This window comes from Carassius auratus, chromosome 27 (assembly GCF_003368295.1).
Source record: "Carassius auratus strain Wakin chromosome 27, ASM336829v1, whole genome shotgun sequence".
NCBI classification, from domain to species: domain Eukaryota; kingdom Metazoa; phylum Chordata; class Actinopteri; order Cypriniformes; family Cyprinidae; genus Carassius; species Carassius auratus.
Genome location: NC_039269.1, coordinates 10098912 through 10114804, shown reverse-complemented (window position 1 = coordinate 10114804; position 15893 = coordinate 10098912). Strand labels below are relative to the sequence as shown.

The 15893-nt window shown below is 36.1% G+C and overlaps 1 protein-coding gene across 2 annotated transcripts in view; it reads left to right on the top strand.

Moving 5' to 3' along the window:
• The window catches only part of pappa2 (pappalysin 2), a 56117-nt gene that overhangs the window by 39160 nt on the left and 1064 nt on the right, over window positions 1–15893 (top strand). The window contains exons 17-22 of one of the 2 annotated variants that reach the window (XM_026205813.1): window positions 489–702; window positions 4330–4498; window positions 4585–4717; window positions 5102–5211; window positions 6742–6813; window positions 14825–14923. In XM_026205813.1, the coding sequence (XP_026061598.1) occupies window positions 489–702; window positions 4330–4498; window positions 4585–4717; window positions 5102–5211; window positions 6742–6813; window positions 14825–14923 (797 nt within the window). Of the gene's footprint in view, window positions 1–488; window positions 703–4329; window positions 4499–4581; window positions 4718–5101; window positions 5212–6741; window positions 6814–14824; window positions 14924–15893 lie in introns of both variants that reach the window. The other variant, XM_026205812.1, reaches the window with a different exon arrangement.

Sequence of the window (15893 nt, the reverse complement as noted above, 5' to 3'; positions counted from 1 at the left end):
AAATGTGAAACAACTGAAAATATGCCATATTGTAGGTTCTTCAAAAAAGCCACCTTTGGCTTTGATTACTGCTTTGCACACTCTTGGCATTCTCTTGATGAGCTTCAAGAGGTAGTCACCTGAAATGGTCTTCCAACAGTCTTGAAGGAGTTCCCCGAGAGATGCTTAACACTTGTTGGCCCTTTTGCCTTCTGTCTGCGGTCCAGCTCACCCCTAAACCATCTCGATTGGTATATATATATATACATATATATATACGTATATATATATATATATATATATATATACGTATATATATATATATATATATATATATATATATATATATATATATATATACATATATATATATATATATATACATACATACATACATACATACATACATATATATGTATATATATATATATATATATATATATATAATAAAAATGACAGCATTTGTGTTCCATTTGGGTGCAGTTTTCTTATCAGGATATGTTTTTCAGGTGAAAGTGACACATTGGTTTGTCTTGAGGATGGACTATGGTCATATCCCGAGGCTTACTGCAAGATTGAGTGTCCGGAGCCACCTTCTGCACTCAATGCCACGCTGCTAGTTCCTCAGTGTCATGGAGGCGGGCATGACGTGGGCACTGTTTGCCGCTACAAATGCAACCCGGGATATTACGTCACTGGCACACTCAACAAAAGGCCAAGAAAGTGAGTTGTAGTCTGTATGGTTTGAACAGATTTCTAAGCATTAGGTTACTGTGTTAACAAATTTTAAGGGTAAACTATATGTTTCCAGCATCTAGGTTGCTCACATGGTTCTAATAAGATCAAAATCTCACTCCATGTGTTTCCAAATATCTTTCAGCAACGGAGTCAACAGTGTACTTTGATGAATGGTCTGATGGCATGTTGTTTTGATATTCCATCCAATCAAGCTATAGCATATTTTGGCACATCTGAGGGGACTAGTGTTTGCACCTGCCTCGTCTTTATGAGTTATTAAAATGGCTGGTAAAATACCTCAGTGTCTTTTAACTGCTTTTAATTGGGCATTAATACCAGAAGCGATAGCCAGCGTGTCTCATAAAGCCATTTAAATGATCCTGTTTATTAAGACCATTGGAATGTTTGTTCTAAAAGGCATTTCATTATGAAGGTTCAGCAAATGGTTTATGACGGTCTAAAGAGAGGTGTTATGCTATTATCAAGGTAGTTTTAGCCTGTGCTTCTGTATGATCTTTCTCAATGAACACTACACCCCAATTTATTTCCTCAGGATTTATTGGCTATTTGGTTATACCAGATGGTGTGTAACGTGGCTTAGATGTGAATAAATCCCCTGTGGCTGGAGGAGAATGTCATTCAGAAATGTAGTAATTGCTGCATTCATGTTGTGCAAAAATTCTGACCAAAAGCAGATTGAGAACCTACAATAGCATTTCAGCATGTGATTAACGTAACAATTCCATGAACCCAATGTATACTTTCCTTACAGATATGAAAACATATCTATAAAGAGTGACATTTATGTAATCCATATGAAACATACATACAGGTGCATCACTACTGTGACGACGAGTCAGTGTCGCCGACTTCATCTCCTAAACCAAAATCTGGTTTATCAATAAATTATTAATGTTGATGCAGCCTTTCTATTTATTTTATTTTTTTCTGACACATACATAATGATACTTGCTGGTGTGCTGTGGCAAGCTTTATGCACACTTTAGCACACTATTTTTTTCAGTAAATATATTTCTAAAGGTACTGTTGACATTACATTTTCACCAGATGTTGGTAACAACCCAAGCAATCCATACATACAAAGAAAACAAAACAAACACGTTCAGAAATTAAGTTCTGTGTAATAAAGTGGAATGACACAGGGAAAAAAGTATTGAACACATGAAGAAACGGAGGTGCAAAACAGCATGGAGAGCCAAGTCACCAGCTGAAATCTATCAGTAATTAGAAAGCAATCCTGCCCCTAGTCAGTCCTAATTAATATCAGCTGGTTCAGTCTCAACTGATGGCCTATAAAAAATGTCTTATTACCAACATGTCACAAAAGAAACATTTCATGATGGGTAAAATCAAAGAGCTCTCTCAAGACCTTCTCAACCTTATTGTTGCAGAACATACTGATGGCATTGGTTACAGAAGGCTTTCTGTATTTCTGAATGTTCCAATAAGCACTGTTTGAGCCATAATCTGCATGTGGAAAGAACATAATTTCACCATAAACCAGCCACAGCTAGGTGCTCCTCACAAGAGTTCTGACAGAGGAGTGCAAGAATTATCAGAAGAGTTGTCTAAGAGCCAAGGGCCACTTATGGAGTGCTTCAGAAAGGTCTGGAATTAGCATGTACAATTGTTTCAAAGAAAACAATAAGTAATAATGCATTCAACCGTCATGGCCTGTATACACACTCACCATGCAAGACTCCATTGCTGAAGAAAAAAGTTTTTTGAAGCTCGTTTAAAGTTTGCTGCACAACATTTAGGCAAGCCTGTGAGATACTGGGAGAATACATTTTGGTCAGATGAGATCAAAATTAAACTCCTTGGCTTCCATAATACACACCATGTTTTGGAGGTCAAATGGCAGTGCACATTAGAGGTCTTCACGGGTCCAAAAATTATTGCCCGAACCCGACAGAGACCCGTAATGTACTACACCGAACCGACCCGGACCCGTCTATTATTTCAAAAGCTGGACTGGACCCGTGTAGATCCGAGAAATGCCTACCCGGACCCGACCCGGACCCGTATATTATTTGAAATCTGGACCCGAACCCGCCGGGAAGACACAGACCCGACTGGACCCGACGTTGACATATTCCACCTTAAATTGCTATTACAAGTCAATAAACCTGTTGCGAAGAATACAGCTTTTTGTCTTACCTTTGTCTTTTTGTCTCTCTTCCTTGTACCTGACTGCTTGTGATGCATTACAATCCTCCGACAAGAAAGTTATCCATGTTATTCCTCTCGTTATTCCAAGTCCAAGCTGAATCCACTCATTATTTCAGCTTCAAAAGTCCACTTGATGTCACGGTGACGGATGACAAATGCTACTGTGCACATGTACATTCTGACTCGAGTTAATTCGCATAATAACTTACACTGTTTGCCCTTTTGAACTATAATAACGATCGCTCGTGCAACGCCATGGCCGCTGACATTATTTATTTACTATCATCTGATCTCTGTCTGTGCTCTCTGCTCAGCATCGAGTCTGAATCTGAACCACTAAAACTTTAAGATTAAACGGTTCATTTATAATATTATAAAAATGGAAGAAAATGTAAAACGCGGTTTGGCGGTCGAAGTGTCCCTCACTGCTTGCCATAGAAACATGACTGCACATGCGTGCTAGCTTTATCAACCTAAAATGCCTTAACGCAATTTGAGCGTAATAGAAAAAATTTATGTGACAGTTCACCTCAGATTGTGTTGCTGATTTGAAATATATTAAACATGAGTGTGTCAAGTCTGCAAGCATTACCGTGTGTGCACTTGTATTAACTCTTGAGTCTGCGAGCGAGAGAGAGAGAGATCACTTTTTTTGGCTCACTCTTTTCTTTTCCTAATTTTACAAGTTGCAAGTTACAAAAAACACAAGCAGTCTTTGATAACGGCCGGATGTTCTCCGAGTCCGATGACTCCGATCGGCGATCGCACGGGTATTACACACAATGTTAAACAGACCCGGGACCCGAGGTAATAGATTCGGACCCGACCCGGCTGATGATTTAAAATATAGACCCGAACCCGTACGGGTCCCGGGTCGGGTCCGGGGTCGACGGGTCTCGGGTGCACTGTGAAGACCTCTAGTGCACATCACCCCAAAAACATCAGTGTGGCACTGGCAAAAAAAATCATATAATTGAGGGTAGGAATAAGGATGAATGGAAAAATGTAAAGATACATTACTGATAAAAATCTGCTGCCATTTATCAGAATGTTGAAGATGAAACAAGGGTGGACATTTCAGCAAGACAATGATCCCAAACACAGCCAAGGAAACTCTCAATTGGTTTCAGAAAAAAAATAATAATAATTAAGCTGGTAGAATGGCCCAGCCAATCACCTGACTTGAATCCAATAGAAAATCTATGGGGAAAAAACAACTAAAGATTAGAGTTCATTAATTACAGTCATACTTAGGGGTATGTTAGAGTTATTTTTTTACTGTTTTGATAACATTAAGAAATGCAGCAGTGTACACTTTGAAACATAGCCAAAGTAATGACTTTGTACAGGTATTATACTGTAGGTCTGTGTGTAAAACTCTTTTACCCCCTCTTCATGCTAATGACTTGTTTTTCTCAGGAAGTTTCTGAGGTTGGAGTGTTTGGAGGGTGGGATGTGGCAAGAGGGCAGCTGTTCACCTGTCACATGCCCTCCTCTCCCGCTGATGTTTGAGGGCATGTACACCTGCACCAACAATTTGGATTTCGATAGTATCTGCACCCTACAGTGTCCCGATCCAACAGAAAGGGTATTGTAGCACTTTGTAGGACAACACTGTCTGTTTATTTTTAAACTCTGCAGTCATTAAACACTAATCTGCATTTGTCCCAGCAGTCTAGCATCCAATGCACCAAATATGGCAAATGGACTGAAGACTTTACTATGTGTAAGAAGATAGAGGGACCGTGCCAGCCTCCTCTTGACCTCAACCTGGTGGAATACAGCTGTGAGGAGGGCTTTGACGTGGGTGAGGATTTCAACTGACAAGACAATTTACTGGATATGAGATAAAAGTTGCCCATTTCAAATATGGAAATAACTAGACAGTCGATTTCTAACAAAGCAATGATTATTGTCTCAGTCATTGTCTAAACATCTTACTATTTTGTTTTATTTGACTGCAAAATTTAAGTCACTGCATTTATTCTTCCTAATAAAAGGTCTAGACATACTTTACCTGGGCCGCAAGACCACAGTCAGTTGCATGCAGTAGGATACTTTTGAGTGCCAACCTGCCAAGCTGTTCAACTATGGATGACTAGTCCGGAGCTTGGCTATTCATGTGCTCACATGAATAAATTCAACAGATGCAAATGATGGTTAAAGCAAAGCTTGCTTTGTGTCATGGCAGGTGCAGTCTGTTACCCAACATGCATTGTGGCCTTGAGTGACCCTGTGGTGTTAGCCAATGGCTCCAGCACTGATACAGTAGAGCACTGGATGCTTCCCAGCAAAGTTCAGGTGAGGTGGTGGATCCAGTTTGCCACAAATTGTTATTTGATATCATTGGCCATCCTAGTGCTTTAACCAGACTACAAGTTTGAGAATTTAGACACTAACCATTTTTTCAGTATTTACTATTGAACTATTAGAAATGCACGGGATATTATGAACTAATTAAAAACATTATTTTTTAGCAAAGTGATGTAATGCTAAATTTGTTTCACCCCGTGAAGAAAGGCCAGATTAGATGGCCAGAGGGAGAGTACATTTTTAGCAAATTAAAAACTATTACTTTAATGTTAATTTCTACATATTACTAATACATTTAAGTATACAAAAGTAATAGTTAATGGTTTGTTAATAGCGATAATTGGGCCTTAAGATAAAGTTGACCACTGGTATTATCAGATTGAACATTCTAAATTGGAACTGCTTTGTTCTTATATAAAGATGTTGCGTAGTCTTTATTGTAATGATGTAATCTATAAAGGATGTAAGTCTATCTAAGGGACCAGGATGTCCTTGTCCATTAATTCAACACAGACACAAAAGGTTTTTGCAAGTTGTCTTTTAAATGTAGTCAAGACTGACCCTCAAAAATGCCCCTTGAAGTAATTTTCTTAGACTGAAATTATTATTTTTTTTTTCCCCTGTTCCACACTTCATGACGTGAGGTGTGTTTGACATCTGTCAAATGTAAAAGCGCTCACTTTTCTGATCTTTGTTTGGGGGGACCTTATTTGGCTCTAGACAGAGGAGCTTCCAGACTGAATACTTTGGATGCATAACTGGAATCGCATTATTGGCACATCAGTGATAATTTGGATTGGGTTTCCTTGATTCTCGCTCCAAAACCAGGTTCAACTCACCTCTCTTCGAAAGTGTTGATTCAGTCTCTCACTGTCATATCAGCTCGTGAGAGTAATGATTACAGTGTGATGTTTTTATAAGAGACGCTTAAAATGCCACACGTCAAGCATGACGCCTCTGAAGGTGTTGGACTCCTATTGTTTATAATGATACATCAGCACCCCTAAGAACAGCTTGCTTTCCAGGAATGTTGTCCAAAGAATTGCAGATTGGGTAAGAATGATGGAGGAAAGGTCACAGTAGGAGGGAGATGAATAAGAGATAAGCAAGTTTCTTTCCAGAAATTCTGCTTTAGAAACAGGTCAGCTTTCCAATTCTGAGAAAATGTCAAATCAGTGAAATATTTGTTGCATTTGAAAGGACAGGAGGGAAAGACTAACCCTTATTATATTTCATAGTTATTGGATATTAATTTGCAGTATTATTTTTAGGCACCATGTCTCCTTTTTGTCTTTTAAAATTAAGTTAGATATTATTAGATTTCTGGAAAAGTCTAAATAAAATAGAAATAAATAGAAACCCCGTTTTCAGATTTCCTCTTCAGGAAGATTTGTTACAAAAACTTAATCAATAGTAACAAGTCAGCTTTTTTGTTTAATGATGTCATCATTACAGTGCATTAATTGACTCTTTCTTTCCCCTTCCTTTTTGTGTTGCCTATTGCTCTTCCTTTGAAAGAGTATTGTCTGTACTGGCATGTTGAAGTGGCATCCGAATCCAGCACAGATCCACTGCATCCAGTCCTGTGAGGTGAGTGTTATTATATGATGTGATTTCTTTCTGATTAGAGATGAAGAGTCATAAGAGTGCCTCACAGCTAATGTGCTTTTATGCAAGATGGAAAATATTCTCTTATATCTCATTCTGTCACCCTCATCTCTTTACAAAACAAATATGCTTTTCAGATTTTCAGTATTTATTCAATATCTTTCACTTCATGCAGCTCTTTTCCATAGCACAACGGTTAATGTTGTCCAGAAACATCAAAAAGGATTAAGACAGACAAGCAATACAAGCACCATAAAAGTAGTCCAAAAAATTTGATCACAGTATTTCAATATTTCTGAAGTCACATGATAAACATCTGAAGCAAAGAAGTGAAAATAGTGTTGAAATTAAGAGTTGAGTGTTTATTGTATTTCTGTCTGGATTTTAGCTCCGTCAGTGATGTCAGGAGATGGATTTATCTTAAAAATGTGAAAGGGTGGAGAGGTGTTTAGTACAGTATGTCATTCAAATTAATGAAGTGTGAGACTTGGATACATCTCTTAAGAAATATATATAATAATAATAATAATATATATATATATATATATATATATATATATATATATATATATATATATATATATATATATATATATATATATATATATATACATATTTATATATATATATATATATATTTCTGTGTTTTCTTTACCAGCAAAGTGGTAAAATGAAAAACTGTTTTCTGTTTCCAACTTTCACATAGCATCTTTAGGTTATAATAACATATTAAACAAATTAAAATCCAGATTTAGATTTTCAAAGATTGATTTAGTATAAAATTTAATTTTTTCCCCCTAAAATGCAATAAATCCAAGACAGTTGTTTTTTCTTCTTTTTTTTTTTTCTCCATTGAATCTCGCAATATCTCACAATTCATCTAATGAATGAAATATTGCGTAGCTTGTCAGTGATCTACGGCTCTGTGTATTAAATGCCGTTCCATCTGAAAGCATGTGATGGAGCTTTACCGGTACTATTAATCACAGAAACGGCTTTACTGACAAGATGTGCATGACAATCACATGCAATTTATCGTGCAGCCGTTGTTTGCTGATCACAAAGTACAAAGTAGATGAGGAAAAGTGACGCCATTACTGTCTAGAGTGTTGTGCGCTGTGATTGGTTCAGCAGATATATCGCATTCTGCATAGTAAAGAAGACTGCTGTTTGTCGGCGGGTATCACATTTTGCATAATATTAAAAATGGACTTTTCATTACCGACCAGATACAATACTGATTTTGGCATTCAGATCGCTCCTGCAAAAACTGAAGGCTCAACAGGCAGCTAAAATGCAAGGTGCCTGAAGAAACTGAAATTACCAGCAGGTGGTTTTGATATTGTTTATCATATTATATAAATATGAGACAAAAACTAATATAGGAGCATTTTCCCCAATATCTAGAATTATAGGGCATAACTGCATGTAAATGTAGATGTAAGTTGGCGTACAGGTGTGGGTGCGGGGAAAATATTCATTTCATTTTTATTGGTGTGGGGGGTGATGGTGGTTAATATCTTTATTTTGCAAGAACATATTAAACTGATCAGTTAAAAAAAAAAAAAGGAAAAATGTTGAGCATTTTAGTGAATAACAAGTTAGATTTTGTTCTGCTCTCCATTGAAAAAAAGAAGTAATAATAAAACTTTAGAATGCCACTGATTAAAGAAATACAAATAAAAAATAACAACAGCATATGGGTTTGGAAGAATATCAGGGTGCATAAAAGATGAAAGAATTGTATTTATAATACAGATGTGTACGCCAGCAGTATTTTAGATGTAAAACCAATGGCAAGAGTTCATATCTGCCTCCTGTCAGATCTAGAAGAGAAAAGAGCAGTTTGACAGATAACCACCAGCAGAGCATTGAGGTGGTCCAGGAGGATCAGGGAGCACCATAATCAGTGATAAATGATGTTCGTGTTGATTTTTTTTAGTTTCACATTCCAGTTATTGTGTCATGGAGTTTCATGTGCAGATGGGAAACCTGTTTTGCTCTTCACTATCTCTGTAGTCAGAACTCCATGTTCGTCTATTAACTGGGCCATTTGACCAAAATGGAACTCGCAAATCAAATCTGTGATCCATTGAAACTTTTTTTAAAAGCATGTATAAATACATCATAATAGGTCAGAGTAGTAGCACATAATATGTCTCGAGTGTGACTTTGAAGATATTTGCGCCTGCAGGAATTCAAATCTGGATGAATCCAGTCCAAAGGGATAAGAAATACAGTTTTCTGTTTTTATTTTGTCTGTATAAGGTTTAAACATTCCCAAGTATACATTTATGTCAGTAATGAGGCATTTTGTTGTCAGGGATTTCCGACACCATCCGCTCTCATATGGAGACATCTTTAACATCTCCTGTGGCCAAGAGAAACATTAAACGCAATGGTTGATGGACTGCGTGCCACATCTTCCCACACCATGCTGACAGATTGATTCTCACAGGTTCTCCTTTTATCGCAAAAATAAAACTGAATGAAAATATCATTGCCACTGTAAAATGTGGTATACACATGATCATAAAACATATTATTCCGGTATCTGTTCCTCTAGAGTCCTTCCCGCAATTCACAGAATCCTGGTTAAATTCACCCTGAGCACTAACTCATCAGACTTTGTCGACAATTGTAGTTCTGAGGTGCCAAAGCAAATGAATGATCTTATCGGTGTGTGCGCAGGTCAGTTAGACAGAGGGAATTTAAAGGATGTTATGTAACTGATGGATGCGTTAAACCAGTTGTAAAATAATCACAAATGATATGTGACGAAAGTAACATACCAGGCTTAGCTAAAAGTCAACAGAAGTAACGCGGCAGAGTCGTGTGAAGTCTGAATTCGAAAAGAGTGTTGAAATGAACAGTCGAGTGTTTTGGAAAATAATGGATGACTGTTTATTGTAATTCTCTCTGGATTTTAGCTCTACCAGTGATGTCAAGGGACGTATCTTGAAGGCGAAAGAGTGGAGCAGTGTTTTGTGTGGTTTGCCATTCAAATGTGTGAGACTTGAATAAATTGTTTAAGATTTATAAAAAAAAAAAAAAAAAAAAAAAAAAATTCATATATTCTTATCTTGTATATGAAGAGTTTGGTTCCAAAACGTTATAAATCCATATTGATTAATTGAGTAAAAATGTGTTTTCTTTACCAAGAAAGTGGCAAGATGAAAACCACTATTTTCTGTTTCATACTTTCACATAGCATCGTTAGGTTATAATAACATAAAAAACAATAAAAAAATCTAATGCAGATTTTAATTTTCAAAGATTTATTATAGAAACTGATTCTTTTATTTTCCTCCAAAATGTAATAAATCTATTGAATCAATATAAAAGTTATTTTTCAAATTGAAACTGTTGAAAATACACAACAAAGTAAGTTGAGAAACACGTGACAGCCTCTGAACTTAGTAAATACTAATTTTATTAATAGCTTACATTTCTTCCCTATCCCAGAAACCACCGCAGGTTCATCAATGCCATCAAAATGAAATTTCTTTTAGGGCTGAACACTAAATCGTAAATGCAAATGTCCATCACATGCTTTCAGATGGAGCAGCATTTACCACACAGAGCCGTAGTACACTGACAAACTACACAATATCACATTCATAATCGTAGATGAATAACCTTTGATTATGAACACGATATTTTTTTATATATAAACAGAACATATCTGTTTTTAATATATACATGCATGGTTGTACACAAACATATATGTAAACAAAAACTTTGTTGGATATGATTAATCATGATTAAGTCTTTGACAGCCCTAATTTTATTGCTATTAATATCTTTAGAAGAAAATCTAACTTACCTTTATCATAACTCTAACCCTAAAATGTGTGTGTGCGTGTATATATATATATATATATATATATATATATATAATGCATTTTATCTATTTATGTAGTTTTATCATCAATTGCATATCCAAGCTTTTGTTCCCCATGGATATCCGATTTTTATCATTTTTGATAGAATTTCAGAGTGAAGCAGACAGGTTTTATGAACTATTCATTCTACCTTGGAACTCTCCATTCCTTTAGAGGGATGTTTTATGATATTCAAATACCCCTTATATCTGCCAGACCTTCTCATCTGCACTTGCCCTCATTTGTTACCTAGCAAAACAGTTGCTTTTATATCGGAGACTCAGTATAAATTATACCCAGCACATGTTCCAGTTGCTCTGCAGCACATCCAGAAAGTCTTTCCCCTTACAGGCTGATGATAAGTTAAGAGGTCAGCTCAGGTTATGCTTTAGTTTATGTGTCATTATTAATATTTTATTTCGAACCACCAAGGCCAAACATAAGTAGACTTTAAGTCTGCTTTTGCAACCCTTGGTTCTGGAGGTTTTTCCTCCAGATGAATAAGAAAGCTTATGGAAGCTTTCTTCAGGTATTATAGTTGTCCATGTATTGGTCAGGCTGTTGAAACAGTTGTGATCTTCTGGGATTTGGACTAGTTTGGCTTTTTTTTTTTTTTTACTCTTCCTAAATACGGTTACTTGACTGCCTCAAACCAGTTTTTGAGTCAACCTTTTCCCCTTTTTGTGTGGCTCCATTTGAGAAAACCTTACAGATGATGCCACAGGTTTATGAAGAACCACTGTTCACATTCCTTGCTGCAAATATGGTTAGAAGAATGGTCATCTGATTCCTCTCAGGGCATGCACTGGGTTTCTTCATCTTAACATTATGGAAAGAGTTGACAAGACAAAAACACCAAAAAACCTGGAAACACTTCATTGGGCCTTTCACTGTTGTGATGTGTTAACTCAAATTTGTTTTTCAGCATGTTCAGCTTTCATTTAAAGACAAAAAGGAAAAGTTTACATTAGAAATGAAATGGAGGGGAACATAATTAGTAGTCTTTTGGGAACTCTGGAGAGAGCCAATCAAGGGGCGCATACTTCAGTGAAGTGAGATGCCAGCACTAACATGGGGCCTCAAAACAATGTTGTCCGTGAAAACATGTTGTTGCCATGGAGGTTTAGTTTATTCTATCTTTCGCTTAGCATTAGATGTGGTCGGTCAGGCAACCTGTGGAGTGTGTCCTCCCTCGCATTCAGGGAATTCATGTTTAGGGATTTCATTTCTCGCGACGTCATATACTGTATAAAGTAAAAGATACCTTCATTGTTTGCTTAGGATAAGATGTCAATTTGTTGTTCTCCAGTATCTCAGATTGCAAGAAACTGTTGCTAGGGGTTAATTGTGTTTTTTGAAAATACATATTTTTAAAGTGACTCATAGAGGTTTTCGTTTTCAATCAATTCATGTAATCTTAAATCAAACTTTGGATACTGACCAAAAACATAGCAGAGTTGCCTACTAAAACCCCTCTTTGAGAGCAGGCCAGGAAAATGAATTTTAGAATGGATACCTCAAAGCGGACAGCTTGAAGTGAATCTGAGTAGTATGCAATCTGAAGAGGCATTTCTATTTATCAGCGGAATACAGTAAGGTCATGGTGTCTTTCCTATTAGGTGTTGAAACATTGATAAAAACACCTAGTAAATTTCACTGCAGCTAATTATGAATATATATATGACAATAAATGCATATATATATATATGACAATAAATGCAAAAAAAAAAAAAAAAAAAACTGAAATTAATCATACTGTTGTTTTGATATGCAACATTGATGAAAACACCTAATAACAACAACAGAAAAAAAAAGTATATATATATGTACGTATAGGTCAGATGATTTTGTGATTTTATTTTATTATTATTTTGTCTAAATAAATGTAAATTGAAGATATATATAAACTGAATTTAATCATAAATGCTGGTGTCTTTGAGTCAAAAGATTGAGAAAAACACCTGGCAAATTTAACTGTAGCTCCTTATGCCTTGAATATATCTGCTGAGCCAAAACTGAAAAAATTAGCAAGTTTTGGGGCTGTCGATTAAATGTAATAATTTATCATAATTAATTGTCAAGAAAATAAGGATGAGATTTAAATGTTTAAATATTTTGGCAGGTTGGATTTATGTCATATTGTCCATTGTTTTGGTCAGATTTGGACTTTTCTTGACTATTGTTTCTTCTTGAGCCAGATATACGTGAGGTCCAGGTCAGATGATTTTGTGTAGTGCTTCAGATGGTTGAATACAGCGTTGTTTAACATTCACTGGCAGTTTTCCTCTGCTGGCCGGAGCAGATGCATTCCACACATCCTTCCCATTTACTGTTACACGACTCTTTAGTTTAGGCATTAGGTCATTTTTTTTTTCTTTTTCCAGCCTTTTCTAAAACAACGTTAATAATGCATGTGTTTTAGATTCAGATATTTAACTTGCAATATGTAACACATTCATTGAAACATTAATTGAGTGGACTTTAGGTTTAAAATTGTTATTGCCAATAAATCTGCAACGTGCTTAAGGTGATAAAATGAATAGAGGGCATGAATAAAGAAATAAGCGATATATACACAAGCATGAAACTGAAGAATGAAAAATGATATTGCTTATGACTTGGAGAATGAGAGCACGGCAGGAAAAACATTTTGGACTGGGTGTAGGTTTAGCAGGGATAAATTCTACAGAGATCTCCTCGCCAGCTGCTCTTGCACAGGGATGTGGAATCAGGTAAAGCTGGACTCTTTGAAAGGATTCCACATGCGCAAGAGAGCCAAAACTATCTTTGGCAGGCGGCTCTCGTTTTCCTGTTATTGGCATCAGATCCTTTAGGTTAAGTTAAATTCTTTAGGAAGGCATTATGACACATTTAAAGTGTTTATGCATATTAAATTTGATAATTGTAGTCCACTCAAGAAGGTTGGATTTCGCTCCCATGGGCATTGCAAAACAGGTAGCCATACTCTCACAAAGGTGAAGTAATGGCATCGGATGTAGTACGGGAAAGTTAGGAAGTTTTGTCTGGAATAACAGATGCCACTTTATTTTATTTGAAGGGAATAAATGAGAAATGCCACCTACCCTAAGGTATAACAGAAATCCTTTTGGCATGATCCATGCATTTCTTTCCTCTGAGATTCTTTCCTCTCAGAATCAGCCTCGTGTTCAGAGAAAACTGTTGATTCATAATAAAATTAAGTAACTCATACTTGAACCTCTGAAGGACTTTAATGGCACATTTACTAGTTCAGTGAGTTCAGATTCTTAATAAATGGCTGTAGTTTGCCTGAATAGAATAATATGAATTATTTTAAACCTTGCAGTCATTCTTAGATTAACGTATGAAATTAGATTATTATATTAGAAATAATATTATTTAACATCATTTAATTATTTTTATTATTTTAACATTATGGCTGACAACTAAAAATGACATCAAAATGAATTCTATTTTGTCTATTTTAGAGAGAGAGAGAGAAAAGTTAATTCAGGCATATTTAATTTAGGCCATAATGAAAACATGTATGTTGGTTTGATTAAATTGAAAGTCCCATTAATTATTAACTAACATTAATGCATGAACTAATATTAACTAATAACGTGCAATACATTTGTCGCAGCATTTGTAAATCTTTGTCAAGTTTAGTAAATAAAAATACAAATTGTTTATTGCTAAATCATGTTAATGATAGAATAATATATAGAATTATAAATGATTTAGAAGTATTTTTCTATTGCTATTTCATAACTAATGTAGTTTTAACCAATAGTAAAATATGAAACCTAAAATAATAATATAAATTAAAATTAAAATAATAATTAAAATAATAATAATAATAAAAAAGTCAAACACAGTTATATATCCTATATCATCCAATAATGATAATTTTATAAAATCTGATAACTGATATGGAACCAATATATTGTGCGTTGTGATAATTTTAAATGTATTACCATGATTTTAATTTTTTTTTATAGTACAATCACATTTTTTTGTGTGTGCAGTAAATAAATATATATTATAAACGCATTATTTTATATGTGTTACTCAACCAGATGTTGTCTGTTTTTCTTTTAAATGAGTTTTTTAACTCTTTTATTCTGTAGCCATTTGGAGGAGATGGTTGGTGCGACACCATTAACAACCGAGCGTACTGCCAGTATGACGGCGGAGACTGCTGTCCATCCACTCTCTCATCTAGAAAGGTAAATCTCATCCTAAAAGCTGTTCCTCTCTCCCTCATTCATTCCACATTGCTGTCTCATTCCTCTGTCACAGCGCCAGTCTCTGTCTCGCATATTGCCGTCACATTGTCAACCCTTTCCATGAACGTCGCCCACTTCATTAGGCGCCCAGGTGGCGTGTTCTCCCAAAGAGAGAATAAGCTCGGGGGGGAAGTGTCTGTCATAAATAAATGACTGGATAGAGCAGCTTTTATTAGCAGAGGGCCAGGTGTCAGCGGTCACAGGCAACTGTAAAACAAGCAGGGTCTGAGAAAGTGAAATAAACCGTGAGGAACAGCATCCTGCCACTGTAGGTCCGGCTGAGCTGCCATGCTTCTGTTTACGCAGACCATGGAAAAGTCCTAGGACGTTGGTGGGGCAGTCTGGTTTAGGAGCGTCTAGGACGCGAGCCAGAGAGAAGTTTGGACAATAAAGCACAAATTCCTCTCATCCCTCATCCTCTGTGGCTCCTTTTCTAGCATCCAAATGCACAGGAAACAAAATTATATGCACAGATACAATTGCATGTTATTGAAAGCAAACAATTTTTAAAAAAATTTTTTTTTTAAACATCTATCGTGATTATTTAGCATAAAACCAATCTGGACTTCCGTCTTCCAAAGAATTGCAACATAAATGAGTGGATACTCTCAAATGTCCCACAGTTAGACAATTGCATCCTGTAAACATCAGGTGAAATCAGAGCTTACGCTGTAGCTTCATGTTTACTTTTCCTGCAGTAGGCCGCTTAGCTGGGAATTTGGGTTTATTTTGCAACCTGTGGTGATGGCACGAATCCTGGACGAGAACCTCCTCCTGTTGATTCTTAACATGTGTTCACCTCCTTTACTCATCTGCTCACAGTCAGGCTTTTCTCTCTCTGTCTCTCCGTTCCCTTTAGGACGGAACACGACCGTCCTGTCCTAATCGATCCTAGCAATCCTTCTAGCGT